Here is a 22727-nt window from a genome sequence, read left to right on the forward strand (position 1 = left end):
CAGGCTGCACATACCCAGGCCATATCGGACTGCCTGCAGGACGTGAATGCGAACTGCGCAGCCATGGCCACAAGCCTCTGCGACCAAAGCCAGACCCTTGATGCCATGCATCACCACATGGTAGCAGGGGGTCCCTCGTCATCTGTGGACCAGGGATTTGGGGATGTGCAGGCCACCCAGGACCGGCACACCGCGGCTATTGTGGAGCTGCAGGCCACAGCATCAGGGATCCTGGCGGAGGTGAAGAGCCTGGGGGAGGTTGTGCAGGCCAACACTGCCACCATCCAGATGGAGGGTCGGCAGAACAGTCGCCTACAGCGCCAGACCCACGCCCGCCAGCTGCGGATGCAGGCAGATACCAACAGTGTTCTGACACGCATTGCCGTTGCATTGGAGGGGATGCAGGCAAAATCTGCCATCAGATCCAGGAGCGACAGACCAGGGGATGAACCTCCTCATGATGCACCACCCCCCCACCCGAGTCGTTGCCCAGACAATTGAGGAGCCGAACCCTTGGCACGAGGCCTGGCCCACGAGAGGGCAAATGACTGTCCTCTGGACGTTTACAGCTCAGATTATGAGCTTTATATTTTTTTTTTACGTGCACAGATGTAGGTGCTGTCCTTCTGTAAGGGCATGATCCCTATTTTTTTTTTTTGTCACTGCACACGGTCAGGAGTGCAGAAGTGGTGACTGGACACCAGTTTGCAGGGGCAGGATTTGCCCGGTGCTGCTACAGTGTGACTGGTGTGTGAGTGTGTGTATGTGTGTGTGACATTCCTGCTAGCAAGGCGTGTCACCTTGGATCATCGGGGAGAGGTTATCCCCACGACCGTGTAAATGTGGTATGAATGGACAGCAACATCATTGGGGCCTTGGTGTGGCGTTGCTGCTCCCAAGTCCCGCGCGGTGGACTTGGGCTAAACCAATGTGAGGTGGATGTGGTGTGTGAGCTAGGGACCACAGTGGTGTGCATGTGTGCATTGTCCGTGGGCCATGATGAATGTGTGTGTTTAACGTGCAAAGACGCGTTCCACGAGGCAACTCCTGACTGCTGTTCCTTCAGCAGACGGGGTAGCCTCGGGCAGGGGGGGGGGCTGTGTGGCTCGGGGGTCAGGTCATCACATATGTCAATCTCCAGGTCCTTTCTCATGGCGTAGTTGTGCAGCACGCAACATGCACCGATGATCTGGCACACAAAGTTTGGGGAATACAACAGGGCCCCCCCGGACTTATCCAGGCATCGGAAACGGGACTTCAGGATGCCAAATGTGCACGGGTGCGTATGTGTGCAGCATTGTATCTTCTCACCTCTAGTTTGGGGATTCCGGTATGGAGTCAGGAGATGGGGCCCAAGTGCATATGCCGAGTCACCTGGAAAGGTAAAAACAGGAGGATGTTAGTCGTGCATGTGCCCCTCGTGATGTCTGCATCATGGGGTCGGACAGTCATGCTTGACACCCATGTCACTCACCAACCAGCCAGCTGTCCCTGTACACGTTCTGTTTGAATTCTGTTGGGATGTTGCTTTGACGGTATATGTAGCTGTCGTGGCTGGCCCCTGGGTGTTTGGCATGGACGTGCCATATGAGGCATTGGGGATCGGCTATCACCTGTACGTTGATGGAATGCCACTGCTTACAATTGCGGTATATGTGCTCTGTGGCACGGGGGGGGGGCATAGTGCCACATGTGTGCAATCAATGGCCCAGACAGTGCGTGGGAATCCGGCAATTCTGTAGAAATCCTGCATTGCCTTCTGCCGCAGGTGCTCATGGGTGGGTTTGATGATGTGGTGGGACATGCGTGTGAGGATTGCGGGGACAACCTGGTGCACACATCTGCTCATGGTGGATTGTGACATCCCAGACACGACTCCACTTGTACGTTGGAAAGATCCACTGGCGAGGAAATGGAGTGTTGCCAGTACCTTCACCAGTGGCTGCACTGCATGTGAGCGTTCTGTCTGGCTGGTGATTTCATCATGCAGGGCTGTGGCTAATTCCAGGATGGCATCAGGGCTGAATCTGAAGATGCGATACACCTCCGATTCCCCCATGCCAAAGACGTTCATGCGCGTTCGGTATATCATCTCCTGTGCCCTCCTCCGTGACTGTGGACGCAGTAGTGCTATGACCATGGCTGCCCCTGGCATGTTGGCATACAGATGTGTTGTCCTGCAAGTGTGGTTGCTCAGCTCGTCCGTAACGGTGCTGCTGCAGCTGCTCTCCAGCTGATCTGTGCACGTCTGTTGCCGGGTTGCACCTCCTTTATGGGGAATAACTTTGCGCCGGATGTACAACTTACGCGCGCCCCGCGTAGCATGCCCTGGGCGCATGTACGTTCGTGAATCGCCGTATTTCCCTAATTTGCATATTTGAATAGAAAATCAATGGGGAGCGCCACATGCGTCCAGCCTAAATGTTCGCCCACGCTACGCCTGTAATGACATAAACCACATTATGGGTATTACAATTGAAAAAACTATCAACATTGTAGGTATTGTCCCCAACAGTGGAGTGAAATGTGTTGCCAGACAAAATGTGGGAAAAATATTGACATTCACGAGAACCACGATTGAAATTGCCCTTAAAATTGAGCCAAATTAAAGCCATATTTGCCACCTTTCAGGGGGGAGCGGATACTTGTCTTTGACAGGTATCCTGTCCCCACTTCCGGGAGACCAGGCCGCGGCGATCTATGTCAGCAGCTAGGTCCCCCTCTTCTGCCGGCCAGTGAAAGAGCCCAGTGCGCTATACGCATGCACAGTAGGGGCCCGGCCGTGAAGCCGAAAGGCGACGCTTCTGTGTTCCCTTAGTAGCAATTGCTGTGGCAGCACCGACCAGACGATCTGAAGATCGCCTGTGGTGCCCAAATCGCTGGACTCCAGGACAGGTAAGTGTCCTAATGTTAAAAGTCCGCAGCTACAGTATGTGTAGCTGTTGACTTTAAATTTTTAAAGGGGACAGATCTCCTCTTTAACTACTTAACCCCCGGACCATATTGCTGGTCAAAGACCAGAGCACTTTTTGCGATTCGGGACTGCGACGCTTTAACTGACAATTGCGCGGTCGTGCGACGTGGCTCCCAAACAAAATTGGCGTCCTTTTTTTCCCACAAATAGAGCTTTCTTTTGGTGGTATTTGATCACCTCTGCGGTTTTTATTTTTTGCGCCATAAACAAAAATAGAGCGACAATTTTGAAAAAAAATAATATTTTTTTACATTTTGCTGTAATAAATATCCCCCATAAATATATAAAAAAAAAAATTTTCCTAAGTTTAGGCCGATACGTTTTTCTTCTACATATTTTTCGTAAAAAAAAATCGCAATAAGCGTTTAGTTGATTGGTTTGCGCAAAAGTTTATAGCGTTTACAAAATAGGGGGTATTTTTATGGCATTTTTATTAATATATTTTTTTTACTAGTAATGGCGGTGATCAGCGATTTTTTTTCGTTACTGCGACATTATGGCGGACACTTCGGACACTTTTGACAAATTTTTGGGACCATTGGCATTTTTATAGCGATCAGTGCTATAAAAATGCATTAGATTACTATAAAAATGCCACTGGCAGTGAAGGGGTTAACACTAGGGGGCGGGGAAGGGGTTAAGTATGTTCCCTGGGCGTGTTCTTACTGTGGGGGGGGGGGTGGCCTCACTAGGGGAAACACTGATCTTCTGTTCATACACTGTATGAACAGAAAATCAGCATTTCCCCCGCTGACAGGACCGGGAGCTGTGTGTTTACACACACAGCTCCCGGTACCCGCTCTGTAACGAGCGATCGCGTGTGCCCGGGTCGGGGGCGAGCGGGGGGGCACGCGCGCCTCCGGTGGCGCGCACGCGCCCCCTAGTGGCCGCTTGAAGAGCGGACGTATAGCTACGGGCTCTCGCCCAGGAGAGCTGACCTGCCGCCGTATAATGACGGTGGCTGGTCGGCTAGTGGTTAATGAGTGTACAGGTAAAGCTTTGGACCTGAAAAAATTGAGAGATAAAAAATTACCTAACGTTCTTGCTTTTTTTCGCTACAACAATGAAACCCTTATCAAGGATTTGAGCACAGGTTTCATCATTGTATAGAATAGGTAAATGTTTATAGACAATTTGCTGAATCTGTTTAAATTCCAAACTATACGCGATAACCAATGAGGGACAATTACTTCTATCATTGGTTACCCTGTGTTTTCCTTTTTATTATACAAAAGGTCTCTTCTATTTTTCTTAACCGACATGTCAAATTGCATGTCAAATTGGTGGCATTTGCCGGCAATCGCAGATGTGGCGTGGCAGTAATTTTCAGTAGTTTCTGTACTACGTTTTGCGATTTCGGCCCACGATTTACATTGACATCTGTGCAGAAACCTGCACAGATATCTCTATAATCACAAATTAAATCGGGACTGTCAGCGGGAGTGAAATTGTGTGAGTTCAGCTTAACTCGCACAGCTTCACTCCCGCAGCCCAGTGTGAACCTGGGCTAAAACTGTTTTGCACTTTACATTAGTTATTAGAGACAGTCTAATTTAACAAACAGCACATTCAATGATATCAACACTGACATGTCTGTATTGAGCATATATAAAAAAACTATATAATCTTTATTTAAAATAATAAACATGGAATAATTACCTGCTCTGTGCACAAAGCAACCCTGATCCTCCTCCTCTGGGGTACCCTGGCAGCTCTCCTGGCTCCTCCTCTTCAGCAAGTGCCCACCATAGAAAGCAACTTGCTCCGGAGCCATGCTGCCTGTGTCTAAAGACACAGGCAGTGCAGCTCAACCCTGCCTAGTCACAAAATTTGATTAACAACCATTGGTTCCCGCTGCTGTTAATTTAAAGACAGTGACAAGGGAGCAAAGGGTGGGGTTAAGTCCCCCTCTCTGGGTCAATAGACACAGACAGCCAGGCTTGGGAGCAAGTCCACACAAAGTCCCATAAAAGGCGTCTTTCTATGAGGACAATCACCAGAGAGGAACCGGGATTACCAGTGGGTGACCCGAGAAGAAGGGCCTCTCTGTGCAATTCTATTGCACAAAGCAGGTAAGAATAAACCTGTTATTTAAAAAATATGCCTTTTACAATCACTTTGAGGCCCCGTACACACGGTCGAACATGTCCGCTGAAACTGGTACGGCCTAGCGGACAGGTTTCCAGCGGACAAAAGTTTCTTAGCAAGCTAAGAAACTTGTCCGCTGGAAACATGTCCGTCGGACATGTCCGATGGTTATTGTATGTAAAGTGTTTAAAATATGCGCCCTTCCTTCAGATAAACACTGCTCAGCGCACAGGAAATAGCGATAAAGACTTATGATAACCAGGAAAAATAGACAAACTGACAGCAGCCGCTTAAAAAAGAAATAATTGTAAGAAAACAGTAAACGTGAATGAATGCAATTGACTCAAAAGTCCAAACAGTTCAAAGTGTACTGTAGCAGCGCTAGATGATCATAACGTGAGTTCTGATTATAGTACTATGAAAACATAGGTGTTCAATAATGGTGCAGATGAACATCAGCTGTGAGTAGTGTCTTCCATAACATGTGCTCCTTATCACCAAGGGGGTTGTATTTCACCACGTGGGGGGATACTATCCCCTAATGGGGATGCACTCACCAGACCGAGAATAAAAAACAGCATGGGATACACAATCAGCCTTTGTCATTGGTCTTGCACTCTCCACCACTCTGCTGGTATATATCTTGCCCGTGTATATATAAAGGAATAAACTTTGATAGTGTAGTACCGTTTTTCAAACAGTTTATTGGCAAACAAATAAGCCCCCCCTTGTAAAATATGCGTACCACAATATAAGATAAAAGAGCATGTAAAGTACTGTGCCTGTCTCTCTTTACTGGATAGGTAAGAAATGGCGCTCCGGCTCTGTTCTCAGTTCCTGATCCTTGGAGGGTACAGTGTCTAGGTCGTCCGATGTTGGCCACGCCCTGACGCGTTTTGTCATTGACTGACTTCGTCTGAGGGCGTGGCTGCAACTCTCAGCGACCTATTATATAGCCAGAGGCGTCCCACTCGTTATTCGCCGTCACGGCGTCATTCTCACGCATGCACGATGGCGCGCGTGAGGCTTAAGCCCATAGTAGGGCGGAAGTGGGAAGGCGGCGTTCTAGCAGGCATCGAATGCCGCTAGGTGTTGGTAAACGAACCGCCCTCTAACTCAGCGTCCTGGCGTGAGTCCCGCGCATGCGCTGTGGCATGCGTGAGACCAATGCCAGGTCTTGGGCGGAAGTGAGACTGACTCACAAACCGCGCAGCTGCATCAATGATTTAGCGCCGCTGTCCATGACAGGTCAGAACAGCCAATCAATGATGTGCGACGTCAGAGGTGCGCGCGCATCTCCAGACGGAGAACTGCAGGCCCGCCCACCCCTGTCTGACTGGACCAATCGGTCCAAAAAGCCTCAAGCTGCCAGTACCAATATGTAAATACACTGTGATGTCCCGCAGTGCAAATAGCCCATACAGGATATACAGTGCATGCATACTATTGAAAGGAATGATAAACAACTACAATATGGAATTACATAGATACAGTGAATTAAAATATCCCTGGGACTGGTAATACCTAGTATCTATTAAGTGTAACAACAGTAGTAAAAAAATGGTTATGAGATAATAAGAACGGTACAGTAAAATGGATAAACATAAACACTAAAACACTAAAACCAATAAAATGTACCCAGTGTATAAAATCCAGCATTAAGACCATTCTTAAAATAAATAGATAATAAATACATGTTTAAAAAAATATCCTAAAAACATGAATAATAATATCTAAAAAAACATGGTATGTTAACCCCACTGTAGAGCATATTGATTGGATCTTAATGCCATATATATATTGAGTGATCTGATAACGATACAATAGAGCATGGGCGACTTTTTGGAGACCAAAAACTCCAAACCATATGGAATATGGATAATCGAATAATCCGTGTTCTGTGTAATCTATATGTTATTATGCATCACTTATAAAGCAGTTGATATCCAACTCAATGTTCATGCCTTTTGGGGCAAGTGATTCGGTCAAAAAGATCCATCTTGTTTCGCTCTTTGATAATTCTCGGACCCTATGGCCTCCTCTCCAGTTTTGCGTTATATGTTGAACTCCCCAAAATTGTAACCCAGATGGATCCTGGTTATGCTTCAATTTGAAGTGGAGTGATACGTTATGGTCTTCATAACCTGACTTGATATTATTGATGTGCTCCATCACACGTATTCTCATTTTTCTCTTTGTTCTTCCGATATAGATTAAATTACATGGGCATCTTAGTGCATATACAACATGGTCAGTGTTGCAAGTGATAAACTGATCAATGTCAAATTCTGTGTTGTTGACCGGGCATGTGAACTTCTCGAGGCCTCTCATAATATGTGTAACTTCTCTGCAAGGTTTGCATTTCCTGCATGCAAAGAAACCATTTTGACTCCAAAAGGTCTTAGGTTTAGCGGGCGGATCCAGTACCTTCTTTACAATCCGATCCCCATGATTCGAGGCCTTTTTATAGATGAACTGCGGCTTAGGTGGGAGTGAGGGTCCCAATTTTTTGTCCGTCAGTAATATGTGCCAGTGTTTGTTAAAGATTTCCTCCACTTCTTTATACTGGGCGTGGAATTGGGATAGAAAGCCCCACTCTTTTGTGTTGGTGGCTGGATCACTGTCTGATTTTTTGTTCTGTAAACATGTTTCCCTGGGTATATTTCGTATTTCTTCCACCGATTTTTTCATTTTGTCCGGATGGTAGCCTCTGGCTTCAAATCTATTGGTTAAAATTTTAGATTGCGCAATAAAATCATCTGTCTCGGTACAGTTTAGTTTCACCCTCATAATCTGCCCTTTGGGTATGTTTCTGATCCACAATGGGTGGTGTCCACTGGTGGTAGGGAGGTAACTGTTTCTGTCGGTGGGTTTAAAAAATACCTTTGTGGCTAATCTTTGTTCATGACGGTATACAGTTACGTCTAAAAAATTAATTTCAGAACTATTGTATTCCGAGGTTAGCTTGATGTTTTTATTATTGTGGTTTAAAATGCTTAAAAAATCGGTAAGTGAGTCAGTGGAACCAGCCCAGATAAAAAACAAATCGTCAATGTATCGTTTATAAAAAATTAATTCACTCCGTCTGTCTTTAAAAATCACCTTATCTTCCCATTCGGCCATGAACAGATTTGCTATGCTTGGTGCAAATTTCGCGCCCATGGCAACTCCTCTTTTTTGGGAATAATACTTGCTGTCATACCAGAAGAAATTATGGGATAGACAGAAATCAAGAGCATTACCAATGAAAACTTTTTGATTGTGTGGCAGATCATCTCTTTGGCAAAGCGCCCAATTCAGGGCAAGCAGTGCGTCATCGTGTTGTATGATGGAGTAAAGAGACGATACATCTGCAGTTACAAGTAACACGGGTAAGTCTACCTCCAGAGTGATTTCCTGCAGGCTTAACAAGAGATCCTTAGTGTCCTTCAGATAAGATTTTGTTATTCTTACACTCTTTTGTAAAAAGGTATCCAGATATTGTCCCATTCTGGAAGATATGGAGTCAATGCTGTTAACAATTGGCCTCGCAGGGGGGTTCAGGGGATCTTTGTGTATCTTAGGGAGAGTGTAAATAGTTGGGACTTTGTTACTAGCTGGTGTCAGGTAGTTTTTTTCTTTCGCTGTTAGAACCCCTAATTGGGAGCCTCTTTTAACAAGTGCCTGTAGCTGTTGTCTGTAAGCCTGAGATCCTGCTCCAATAGGCTGTATGTGGACTTGTCTGCCAACATATCCGAAATTTGTCCATGGTAAAAAATCCTTACTCAGGATCACTACTCCCCCTCCTTTGTCCGCCGGTCTTATAATAATATCTTTCCGTTTTTCTAACATATCGATTCCTTCTTGTATGTGTTTTACATTGACGTTCTTTTTAGGTTTCAAGTGGTCTAGGTCTCTCAGTACCAAACTCTTGAACACCTCCACCTGGTGATTTGGGTTATTAAGGGGATTAAATAATGACCTGTTCTTTAATCCACTGTTGACTACGGTCTCTGAACTCGTGACATTGTTGCCAATGCGTGGAGTGCATCCAATGAAATATTTTTTCATATTCAGTTTACGAATATATTTATGAATATCTATGTATACATTGAATTTGTTGACCGGTTTCTTCATGCCACATTTTAGGCCTAAATTTAAAATATTCAGTTCTTTATGTGTGAGTTCCACTGAAGTTAAATTAAAAATCCCTCCTATTCCTGATGCCTTCTTCTTTTTCTGCGACCTCCATCCTGCCCTGCACCCTCTGGTTCGTCCTTTTTCGGGTATGGGAAGCGGTCCTTCTCCCATTGGTTCGTGGCTTGAGTTCCTCTCCATTCTTGTTCCTGGTACTGTCCTGATGGGTATTGTGGAGGCAGATACTGGGGCGGAGGATAATGGACAGGTGGGTGGTATGAAGAGGGGTAATTCTGGGGTTTCCCCCTGCGGGGTGGCTGGCCTCGACCCCTCCTTTGGGGCCCCCCTCCCCCTCGCCCTAAAAAAGGACGTGGAGGAGGAGCATTGTCATGGTTTTCTTGGTAGGCTCTTAATGGTGCAAACTTGTTTTGTGTGGGAATCTGGTATTCTCTGCTTTGTGGATTCTGATATTGGTTATCTCTAGTGCCACCACCTCTACTTTTCCCCCTTCCTCTTGCAATAGGGGTTGAAAAACGTTGAGGTGAGTCTATAGTGACCTCCTCATTGCCATATGTATTGATGCGTTCTGTCAATATTGGCACTGACAGTCGTATTTCTTGTGGTTGTTTTTTTTCTATTAAATTGATATTGTCCGGTAATGACTGTTGCCATGCAAATATGGTATTTGTTTTGAAGTCGCCCATGTCTCTATGGTATTTTTTGACTTTCTTTTTTTGAGTGTCCTTATCAACTTTCTCGAGACGCTTATTGATTCTAGTGTTGAAATCAATAATTTCCTGAGAATTTTTTATGGGGTCAAGTTGCAAATTAAATTCATTAATTTTTGATTCCAAAATGACCATTTTTCGTTTTTTCCTTTGTAGGATGAGTTCCTGCAGTTTGAACCCAACCCCAATGAAAAAATCATACCATTCCTGAATAGATCCTGGATCATCAAGGCCATCTTGTGGTACAACATCCCACCTTAGGCTTCTAATGATGATTTTATCTTTAATGTACTGCTCAAGTGTATAAATGTCCCACCAGGCCCTTACTTGTTTCTCCAAAACATTGCCTAGTGCAGACATAGCGCTGTTATAATTTACTTGAGTGGTAGTAGGTTCATTATTTACAAAAACATTGTTTATGTCTAGATTCCTATTGGTCAGAAATCTTAATGCATCCATAGCAGCTGAGAAAGGATCAACGAAACTGTATGTAAAGTGTTTAAAATATGCGCCCTTCCTTTAGATAAACACTGCTCAGCGCACAGGAAATAGCGATAAAGACTTATGATAACCAGGAAAAATAGACAAACTGACAGCAGCCGCTTAAAAAAGAAATAATTGTAAGAAAACAGTAAACGTGAATGAATGCAATTGACTCAAAAGTCCAAACAGTTCAAAGTGTACTGTAGCAGCGCTAGATGATCATAACGTGAGTTCTGATTATAGTACTATGAAAACATAGGTGTTCAATAATGGTGCAGATGAACATCAGCTGTGAGTAGTGTCTTCCATAACATGTGCTCCTTATCACCAAGGGGTTGTATTTCACCACGTGGGGGGATACTATCCCCTAATGGGGATGCACTCACCAGACCGAGAATAAAAAACAGCATGGGATACACAATCAGCCTTTGTCATTGGTCTTGCACTCTCCACCACTCTGCTGGTATATATCTTGCCCGTGTACATATAAAGGAATAAACTTTGATAGTTCATGTTGACAGCTGATGTTCATCTGCACCATTATTGAACACCTATGTTTTCATAGTACTATAATCAGAACTCACGTTATGATCATCTAGCGCTGCTACAGTACACTTTGAACTGTTTGGACTTTTGAGTCAATTGCATTCATTCACGTTTACTGTTTTCTTACAATTATTTCTTTTTTAAGCGGCTGCTGTCAGTTTGTCTATTTTTCCTGTTTATCATAAGTCTTTATCGCTATTTCCTGTGCGCTGAGCAGTGTTTATCTGAAGGAAGGGCGCATATTTTAAACACTTTACATACAGTTTCGTTGATCCTTTCTCAGCTGCTATGGATGCATTAAGATTTCTGACCAATAGGAATCTAGACATAAACAATGTTTTTGTAAATAATGAACCTACTACCACTCAAGTAAATTATAACAGCGCTATGTCTGCACTAGGCAATGTTTTGGAGAAACAAGTAAGGGCCTGGTGGGACATTTATACACTTGAGCAGTACATTAAAGATAAAATCATCATTAGAAGCCTAAGGTGGGATGTTGTACCACAAGATGGCCTTGATGATCCAGGATCTATTCAGGAATGGTATGATTTTTTCATTGGGGTTGGGTTCAAACTGCAGGAACTCATCCTACAAAGGAAAAAACGAAAAATGGTCATTTTGGAATCAAAAATTAATGAATTTAATTTGCAACTTGACCCCATAAAAAATTCTCAGGAAATTATTGATTTCAACACTAGAATCAATAAGCGTCTCGAGAAAGTTGATAAGGACACTCAAAAAAAGAAAGTCAAAAAATACCATAGAGACATGGGCGACTTCAAAACTAATACCATATTTGCATGGCAACAGTCATTACCGGACAATATCAATTTAATAGAAAAAAACCAACCACAAGAAATACGACTGTCAGTGCCAATATTGACAGAACGCATCAATACATATGGCAATGAGGAGGTCACTATAGACTCACCTCAACGTTTTTCAACCCCTATTGCAAGAGGAAGGGGGAAAAGTAGAGGTGGTGGCACTAGAGATAACCAATATCAGAATCCACAAAGCAGAGAATACCAGATTCCCACACAAAACAAGTTTGCACCATTAAGAGCCTACCAAGAAAACCATGACAATGCTCCTCCTCCACGTCCTTTTTTAGGGCGAGGGGGAGGGGGGCCCCAAAGGAGGGGTCGAGGCCAGCCACCCCGCAGGGGGAAACCCCAGAATTACCCCTCTTCATACCACCCACCTGTCCATTATCCTCCGCCCCAGTATCTGCCTCCACAATACCCATCAGGACAGTACCAGGAACAAGAATGGAGAGGAACTCAAGCCACAAACCAATGGGAGAAGGACCGCTTCCCATACCCGAAAAAGGACGAACCAGAGGGTGCAGGGCAGGATGGAGGTTGCAGAAAAAGAAGAAGGCATCAGGAATAGGAGGGATTTTTAATTTAACTTCAGTGGAACTCACACATAAAGAACTGAATATTTTAAATTTAGGCCTAAAATGTGGCATGAAGAAACCGGTCAACAAATTCAATGTATACATAGATATTCATAAATATATTCGTAAACTGAATATGAAAAAATATTTCATTGGATGCACTCCACGCATTGGCAACAATGTCACGAGTTCAGAGACCGTAGTCAACAGTGGATTAAAGAACAGGTCATTATTTAATCCCCTTAATAACCCAAATCACCAGGTGGAGGTGTTCAAGAGTTTGGTACTGAGAGACCTAGACCACTTGAAACCTAAAAAGAACGTCAATGTAAAACACATACAAGAAGGAATCGATATGTTAGAAAAACGGAAAGATATTATTATAAGACCGGCGGACAAAGGAGGGGGAGTAGTGATCCTGAGTAAGGATTTTTACCATGGACAAATTTCGGATATGTTGGCAGACAAGTCCACATACAGCCTATTGGAGCAGGATCCGACTCAGGCTTACAGACAACAGCTACAGGCACTTGTTAATAGAGGCTCCCAATTAGGGGTTCTAACAGCGAAAGAAAAAAACTACCTGACACCAGCTAGTAACAAAGTCCCAACTATTTACACTCTCCCTAAGATACACAAAGATCCCCTGAACCCCCCTGCGAGGCCAATTGTTAACAGCATTGACTCCATATCTTCCAGAATGGGACAATATCTGGATACCTTTTTACAAAAGAGTGTAAGAATAACAAAATCTTATCTGAAGGACACTAAGGATCTCTTGTTAAGCCTGCAGGAAATCACTCTGGAGGTAGACTTACCCGTGTTACTTGTAACTGCAGATGTATCGTCTCTTTACTCCATCATACAACACGATGACGCACTGCTTGCCCTGAATTGGGCGCTTTGCCAAAGAGATGATCTGCCACACAATCAAAAAGTTTTCATTGGTAATGCTCTTGATTTCTGTCTATCCCATAATTTCTTCTGGTATGACAGCAAGTATTATTCCCAAAAAAGAGGAGTTGCCATGGGCGCGAAATTTGCACCAAGCATAGCAAATCTGTTCATGGCCGAATGGGAAAAGGTGATTTTTAAAGACAGACGGAGTGAATTAATTTTTTATAAACGATACATTGACGATTTGTTTTTTATCTGGGCTGGTTCCACTGACTCACTTACCGATTTTTTAAGCATTTTAAACCACAATAATAAAAACATCAAGCTAACCTCGGAATACAATAGTTCTGAAATTAATTTTTTAGACGTAACTGTATACCGTCATGAACAAAGATTAGCCACAAAGGTATTTTTTAAACCCACCGACAGAAACAGTTACCTCCCTACCACCAGTGGACACCACCCATTGTGGATCAGAAACATACCCAAAGGGCAGATTATGAGGGTGAAACTAAACTGTACCGAGACAGATGATTTTATTGCGCAATCTAAAATTTTAACCAATAGATTTGAAGCCAGAGGCTACCATCCGGACAAAATGAAAAAATTGGTGGAAGAAATACGAAATATACCCAGGGAAACATGTTTATAGAACAGAAAATCCGACAGTGATCCAGCCACCAACACAAAAGAGTGGGGCTTTCTATCCCAATTCCACGCCCAGTATAAAGAAGTGGAGGAAATCTTTAACAAACACTGGCACATATTACTGACGGACAAAAAATTGGGACCCTCACTCCCACCTAAGCCGCAGTTCATCTATAAAAATGCCTCGAATCATGGGGATCGGATTGTAAAGAAAGTACTGGATCCGCCCGCTAAACCTAAGACCTTTTGGAGTCAAAATGGTTTCTTTGCATGCAGGAAATGCAAACCTTGCAGAGAAGTTACACATATTATGAGAGGCCTCGAGAAGTTCACATGCCCGGTCAACAACACAGAATTTGACATTGATCAGTTTATCACTTGCAACACTGACCATGTTGTATATGCACTAAGATGCCCATGTAATTTAATCTATATCGGAAGAACAAAGAGAAAAATGAGAATACGTGTGATGGAGCACATCAATAATATCAAGTCAGGTTATGAAGACCATAACGTATCACTCCACTTCAAATTGAAGCATAACCAGGATCCATCTGGGTTACAATTTTGGGGAGTTCAACATATAACGCAAAACTGGAGAGGAGGCCATAGGGTCCGAGAATTATCAAAGAGCGAAACAAGATGGATCTTTTTGACCGAATCACTTGCCCCAAAAGGCATGAACATTGAGTTGGATATCAACTGCTTTATAAGTGATGCATAATAACATATAGATTACACAGAACACGGATTATTCGATTATCCATATTCCATATGGTTTGGAGTTTTTGGTCTCCAAAAAGTCGCCCATGCTCTATTGTATCGTTATCAGATCACTCAATATATATGGCATTAAGATCCAATCAATATGCTCTACAGTGGGGTTAACATACCATGTTTTTTTAGATATTATTATTCATGTTTTTAGGATATTTTTTTAAACATGTATTTATTATCTATTTATTTTAAGAATGGTCTTAATGCTGGATTTTATACACTGGGCACATTTTATTGGTTTTAGTGTTTTAATGTTTATGTTTATCCATTTTACTGTACCGTTCTTATTATTTCATAACCATTTTTTTACTACTGTTGTTACGCTTAATAGATACTAGGTATTACCAGTCCCAGGGATATTTTAATTCACTGTATCTATTTAATTCCATATTGTAGTTGTTTATCATTCCTTTCAATAGTATGCATGCACTGTATATCCTGTACGGGCTATTTGCACTGCGGGACATCACAGTGTATTTACATATTGGTACTGGCAGCTTGAGGCTTGTTGGACCGATTGGTCCAGTCAGACAGGGGTGGGCGGGCCTGCAGTTCTCCGTCTGGAGATGCGCGCGCACCTCTGACGTCGCACATCATTGATTGGCTGTTCTGACCTGTCATGGACAGCGGCGCTAAATCATTGATGCAGCTGCGCGGTTTGTGAGTCAGTCTCACTTCCGCCCAAGACCTGGCATTGGTCTCACGCATGCCACAGCGCATGCGCGGGACTCACGCCAGGACGCTGAGTTAGAGGGCGGTTCGTTTACCAACACCTAGCGGCATTCGATGCCTGCTAGAACGCCGCCTTCCCACTTCCGCCCTACTATGGGCTTAAGCCTCACGCGCGCCATCGCGCATGCGTGAGAATGACGCCGTGACGGCGAATAACGAGTGGGACGCCTCTGGCTATATAATAGGTCGCCGAGAGTTGCAGCCACGCCCTCAGATGAAGTCAGTCAATGACGAAACACGTCAGGGCGTGGCCAACATCGGACGACCTAGACACTGTACCCTCCAAGGATCAGGAACTGAGAACAGAGCCGGAGCGCCATTTCTTACCTATCCAGTAAAGAGAGACAGGCACAGTACTTTACATGCTCTTTTATCTTATATTGTGGTACGCATATTTTACAAGGGGGGGCTTATTTGTTTGCCAATAAACTGTTTGAAAAACGGTACTACACTATCAAAGTTTATTTCTTTATATGTACACTGGCAAGATATATACCAGCAGAGTGGTGGAGAGTGCAAGACCAATGACAAAGGCTGATTGTGTATCCCATGCTGTTTTTTATTCTCGGTCTGGTGAGTGCATCCCCATTAGGGGATAGTATCCCCCCACGTGGTGAAATACAACCCCCTTGGTGATAAGGAGCACATGTTATGGAAGACACTACTCACAGCTGATGTTCATCTGCACTATTATTGAACACCTATGTTTTCATAGTACTATAATCAGAACTCACGTTATGATCATCTAGCGCTGCTACAGTACACTTTGAACTGTTTGGACTTTTGAGTCAATTGCATTCATTCACGTTTACTGTTTTCTTACAATGTCCGATGGTTAGTCCACCTAATCGGACATGTCCGCTGGTTATGACGTGTAACCAGCGTCCCTAAATCCCGCGCATGCGTCAAAATGATTTGACGCATGCGTGGAAGCATTGCACTTCCGTGTTTGAGAACGTCGGTGTCTGTCCGCTGGGATTTTGGTCTGATGGTGTGTACACACATCAGACCAAAAGTTCCCAGGAGACATGTCCGATGAAAACGGTCCACGGACCGTTTTCATCGGACATGTCTCCTCGTGTGTACGGGGCCTAAGACTACTTTAATTCAGGTGTGTGTTCGACCCACTCTTCTAAGAAAATTAGTAAATTTTGCTTTACCTACTTTTCAGAACAAAATGCTAATAAGGGGAAATATGAGCACAGGTGATATTAAAGAACCATAGCTGTTACTCTTAAGCCTGGAAAAAGCTACAAAGCTGAACATGTGGGCTCCCATCACTCCACCATCAGGCCAATAGCATACAAATGCAAAAAACAAATCTAACACTGTTGTTATTCTTACTAGGAATAATAATACTACAAAAATCAGAGCAAGGACAAGGACTCTGACATAGTTAGCCAGGAAAACTAATAAATCTACCCTGAATGTTTGCATGAGCTCTGACTGCATTTTGTCAATCATTTACACTTAAAAGTCATCATGGCAATTTCAGAAGTTAAGCAATACTCACAATCATGAAAAGAAAAAAGCCATTTAATTTTTACAACCATACTGCTATGTACTGTAGGCTAAGCAATTGCTAATAATGACTGTAACAAAGTGTAGAAAATGTTGGTTATCATACTTTTATAGTGATATTATTGTGAGTTTCTACTGTGAAAATCTTTGTCAGTAACCCTCAAGTCTTTGACAAAGAAATATCATCATGGTAATTTCTGGCATTTGCTGTGATAGTGTCAGCCACTGGAGGAAGATCTCGATGACGTTGCTTGTTCAGATCAGGTGTTATTAGTCACTTAACTGATATCAAATTGTTATTATTATATTGTTTCAAGTACCAAGGCAGTACCAATTTCTGTACCTATTCTTTTATGTGGCTCAAAATAATATTTCCTTGATCAGTGGTTTCAAGTGGTTTCAAGTGGGGCCCAACAGGGTAGGGAGTGATAGTTGCTATACTTTGCTATATTGCACAAATATACTGTGAATTGCAGTGAGGTTGACCACATATTTTTGTGTACCCCCCCCCCCCCCTGTTCACAACTCAGTGCCTTAACAGTCATTTTGTGTGTGTCAGCGAATATATTTTGGTATTTAGCTGCTGCTTTGCCTTTGTGGATTTTTTTGGAAAAGTATATTCTGTTTTCTGTTACTAGGGCATTTTTATTTTTGGGAGTGCTCATTATACACTTGTTGCTGACACAGGAAAAGTAGCATGCGATAAAGTGGTGTGCAGCAAAGCACCACACAGCCCCCTCTTCCACCAATCACCATATCTGTCATTAAATTTAGGCAATACCTTTTTAGTTAAAAAAAATATCGGATAGGCCTAAAGTCAGAAGCAGAGGTTCTGCACACAGACATAGCAGGGTCGAGTAGGTTCTGCAGAGCAAAGCAATGGCCAGGCAACACCATATAGAGGCAGGACACATCTGCCTTTTCTGTCAGCGAGGCCGTGCTATACACAGCACAGGCAAGAGGTAGTAGAAGTAGAGTGCCTGAGAACGCTTTTCTCTTTTTCCTCTTCCCAGGCACAGAGCAGCCAGCTGTCTGTAGGTGCTGATAATGTGCCCTTTTCCAAAGTTTCACACAGTTGAGCCATACAAATGGTAGCATCATCAAGGAGCCACTAGAAATGCTTCTTTGAGGCCTTGTACACACGACCGGATCTGTCCGCTGATACTTGTCTGACGGACTTTTTCCCGCGGACAGGCTGAATTGTCTGTTGGTCCGCTGGCTTGTACACACCAGTGGACCAAAATCCCCTCGGACCAGAACGCGGGCACGTAAACCACGTACGACGTCACTATAAAGGGAAAGACCAAAGTCAACGGCGCCGCCCTCTGTTCCGCTTTTGCTAGTTCCGTGTTACCGCGTGTTAGCGAAGGTTTGGTTAGAGACGATTCGCGCTTTTCAGTCTCCGCGCTTTAACAGGTCGTATTCTCGGGTTCAGTGCGTGTGCTTGCGGGATTGTAGTTGGCAATCAGGTACAGGCTTTCAGGTCGTTTCTGCTTTGTAGTGGCGTCCTGTCCGCTCGTATTTGTCTGTCATGCGTTCTTTGCCGGTAGTGCTGGATTTGGGGGTGCTTTCTGTTGGAGTGTGTTCTTGACTGACCAGCCGGCCGGTTTGAAGCCATGATGGAGCAGCAGCATCGATTTTCGCGAATTGGTGCTGGATATGGGCTTGCTTCTGGATTTTCTCATCGATCCAGTAGTTTGGCCAGTAAAAGGGGGAGGAGGAGTTCCTGGGCCAAGAATTGGTTGTGCCAGCGTGACCAGTTCTCTCATATGCCTCTGCTTAGGGAATACACTGTTGTGTAATATATTATTTTACAATGTATTGTGATTTGGTATGTTCAGTTTTTGCAGGCAAATGGTTTGATCACTTACGAGGATGGAACACTCATAAAGATGACTACAATATCCTTTTTTTAAAATATGAAGACATGATACAGGTAAGGTATTTGAGTTTGTTTTTAATATTAACACGTGGCAGCAATAATTTAAAAAAGGTTTTTAACAATATGTTTTTTTTTTTTAAATGCCAATATATACAATGACCTACCTTCTTAGTCTGTGTGGATAGTATAGCCACTTGCTGATTTGGCACACTCAATGTTACTCTTCAATAAGACACAGAATTTGAATTTTATTTCCAATAGGTGCAGTACTGATGGGGTTTTATCCGGTCTTGAAGTGTGAAAAGATGACTCTTCTGAGCTCTTTCTCTACTTGGGAAGTTATACAAACAACTGAGCGTCAAAAAAGCAGGGAGTGTCTAGCTAAGACTACGCCAACCAGCCCTAAAATAGGAAGGGGAACAGAGGAACATACTGTACCAAATACAGTAAACAAAACAATGGACAGGCTGCTGCGGTTGCATAATATCAAAAATTATTTTAGGACTAATTTGACATGCGTGGAGGAGTAGGTGCATGGATCCAAATGCAGAGTGGGCATTCGGATTCCTGCATGCATGCTAAATTTTAATGTGGCTGTGTCTGCACAGTCACTGCGTCTGCATCCATTTCTTTAGGCTGCCTGCATGCAGCTCCAAGGTGAATGCAGGTGCAGAAAACAGCAGTTCAGCACACAGGATGAGTGTAAGCGCATGTCTGAATGGGCCATATCATGGCATCCGAACACTTGCAGAGCACCAGGAATGCAAGTGTAGCACCCAATGAAAGTAGGAAACACAAAGTAACTTATTGGGTCAACATTCACCTCAGGGTTGGATCCTTAAGTTTTTGTTGTGCATAAAAAGTTTGATGTCAGTCACTTTTAAAAGGTAACAGAGTTAACAGAAACTCGGAAACCCAGGGAGAGAGAAATTAGGGCACAGCCTACCCCAAATTTTCACATGAAGATTCAGAATCTTACTTGGTTATAGAAAAAAGGGTCTAAGCCAGACTAGCACCATGTTTACTTGAATATGTATAGCAGTTTCAGTACACAGAGCCTCTGGATGATTCACCAGACTTCCCTTGATGTTCAAGCTTGCACCTAGCTCTTCCAGACACCTTTTAGCAGACAAAGTTTACCCATTTTGCTACTATCCTGGTTCCAGCTTCACTCCACCCAAAAAAATCCACCAACCAGGCAGTGCAAGTTTACAAGCTCCAAACTCAGGCCTTCCCTCAAGAACAAGAACATGTGTCCTCCCCAGGCAATAGACCCCTGCACACATGTCCTCTGTAAGCAAAATCTGGGAGGCAAGAGAGCTTCCAGAAGGTTCTCACAAATATTTATACCCTTTCCCAACATCCACCACTGGCAATAAACCACTAAGGCCCCATGCACACGAGACGCTGTTAAACGCTGTTAAACACTTGTTCAGAGGCAGTTGGACACTTTTTTCAACTGCCCCTGAACACATTCAATGTTATCCTATGTGTCCATGCACACAGTCTCGTTTATTGCCGTTTTTAGGCAGTTGCGTATAACCTCGTTTTTCCAGAAGCAAAAAAATGGGTTCAGACTCAAAAGTTTTCCACGTTTCAGATGCTAAACACGGCAAAACGCGGTTTAAAGGTGACCTATTTTTTAACATTAGAAATCTCAAAAATGATGCCAAATGATGAAAAAATATAAAAAAAACTGTAATTGCTTGCATTGCATTGTGAACAATCCACAACTTGTGGCAGGTGACGTGACAAGTGGACAATTCACAACTTGTGGCAAGTTGACAATCCAGAACTTGTGGCAGGTGTCGTGGCAAGTGGACACGCCACAACTTGTGGCAGGTGATGTGGCCAGGTGATGTGGCAGGTGACGTGGCCAGGTAACGTGGCAAGTGGACAATCCACAACTTGTGGAAGGTGACGCGGCCAGGTGACGTGGCCAGGTGATGTGGTCAGGTGACATGGTCAGGTGACATGGCAAGTGGACAATCCACAATTGTGGCAGGTGATGTGGCCAGGTGACGTGGCAGGTGACATGGCCAGTGGAAATCCAAAACTTGTGGCAGGTGACGTGGCCAGGTGACATGGTCAGGTGACATGGCAAGTGGAAATCCACAACTTGTGGCAGGTGACGTGTCCAGGTGACATGGTCAGGTGACATGGCAAGTGGACAATCCACAATTGTGGCAGGTGATGTGGCCAGGTGACGTGGCAGGTGACATGGCCAGTGGAAATCCACAACTTGTGGCAGGTGATGTGGCCAGGTGACGTGGCAGGTGACATGGCCAGTGGAAATCCACAACTTGTGGCAGGTGACGTGGCCAGGTGACATGGTCAGGTGACATGGCAAGTGGACAATCCACAATTGTGGCAGGTGATGTGGCCAGGTGACGTGGCCAGGTGACGTGGCCAGTGGACAATCCACAAATTGTGGCAGGTGACGTGGCCAGATGACATGGCCAGGTGACGTGGCAAGTGGACAATCCACAACTTGTGGCAGGTGACGTGGCCAGTGGACAATCCACAACTTGTGGCCAGGTGATGTGGCAGGTGACATGGCAAGTGGACAATCCACAACTTGTGGCAGGTGACGTGGCCAGTGAACAATCCACAACTTGTGGCAGGTGGCGTGGCCAGGTGACGTGGCAAGTGGACAATTCTCAACGTGTGGCAGGTGATGTAGCCAGGTGACATGGCAAGTGGACAATTCACAACTTGTGGCAGGTGACGTGGCCTGGTGATGTTCCGCAGCTTGTGGCAGGTGATGTGGCAAGTGACACTCTAAATACAAGTACACTGCTGCTCTCTCAGCTGCTATTCACTCTGGTCTCACAAAATTGCTGAAATGGTTAAATAATACTGTTTTTTGAACTTAGGGAGGGTCTTAAGATGTTTCTTAACTAAACGCTTATAAACACAAATGCGGCAAAACGCGGTAAAACGCAGCGAAATTTGCAGGAAAACATGCATTTCTAAACACCGGTTTTAGCCTTTAAAAACGTGTGTTCAGCAGAGTTTGCACCGACGTCCCGTGTGCATGGGGCCTTAGTGGTTGGCCAGGGAGATCTTAACATTCACAACAAGGGCCTGCAGGAATGCATGGGAATGACATTCCTGTACTTTTTACACAGCAGGTCCTCCTCCTCCAGCGGCCGCTATACTATACAGGACCGTGTCCGCTAATCTGCAGCGCTATATCCCTGCTGCAATACTGTCATTGGCTGCTAGAACCAATGTTGTTCTAGCAACCAATGACATCAACTGTGCTCCCCGCCCTCCTCAGCAAGTTCCTCCGCCCAGCTCCTGCTCTTCCTGCAGCACGCTTCTTCGTCAAACTCCACACCTGCCCCCTGCCTGCAAGAACTTATCCAGGTACATGTTTCTACTTTGTGATGGCTCACAACTCGGATGGAGACACTCTGATGGCAGATGGGGACACTCTGATGGGGACACTCTGTTGGGGATACTCTGATGGGAACACCTGCTCTCTGATGAGGGCACTGTGATAGGGGTCTCTCTGATGGGGACACCGGCTCTCTTATAGGGGCACTGGTAAGGCTGCATTGCACTGATAAGGCTGCATTGCTGAGCACTGGCGAGGCTGCATTGCTGAGCACTGGTGAGGCGGTATTGCTGGGAAATGGTGAGGCTGCATTGCTGGGCAATGGTGAGAATGCCTTGCTGGGCACTGGTCAGTTCGCATTGCTGGGCACTGGCAAGGTTGCATTTCTGGGCACTGATGAGGTTGCATTGCTGGGCACTGGTGAGGCTGCATTGATGGGTAGTGGTGAGGCAGCATTGATGGGCAGTGGTGAGGCTGCATTGATGGGCAGTGGTGAGGCTGCGTTGATGTGCACTGGTAAGGCTGCGTTGATGGGCACTGGTAAGTTTGCGTTGATGGGCACTGGTAAGGCCGCATTGCTGGGCACT

General features: G+C 44.6%; 1 protein-coding gene across 3 annotated transcripts in view; it reads left to right on the top strand.

The window, feature by feature from the left end:
- Positions 1-22727, top strand: part of LOC120937242 (amine sulfotransferase-like) — a 57080-nt gene that overhangs the window by 28862 nt on the left and 5491 nt on the right. For all 3 annotated transcript variants that reach the window (XM_040350291.1, XM_040350288.1, XM_040350290.1), the window contains exon 5: positions 18757-18851. In XM_040350291.1, coding sequence (XP_040206225.1) covers positions 18757-18851 — 95 coding nt within the window. The remainder of the gene's footprint in view (positions 1-18756; positions 18852-22727) is intronic.

The sequence above is a fragment of the Rana temporaria genome, chromosome 4 (assembly GCF_905171775.1).
Source record: "Rana temporaria chromosome 4, aRanTem1.1, whole genome shotgun sequence".
NCBI classification, from domain to species: Eukaryota; Metazoa; Chordata; class Amphibia; order Anura; family Ranidae; genus Rana; species Rana temporaria.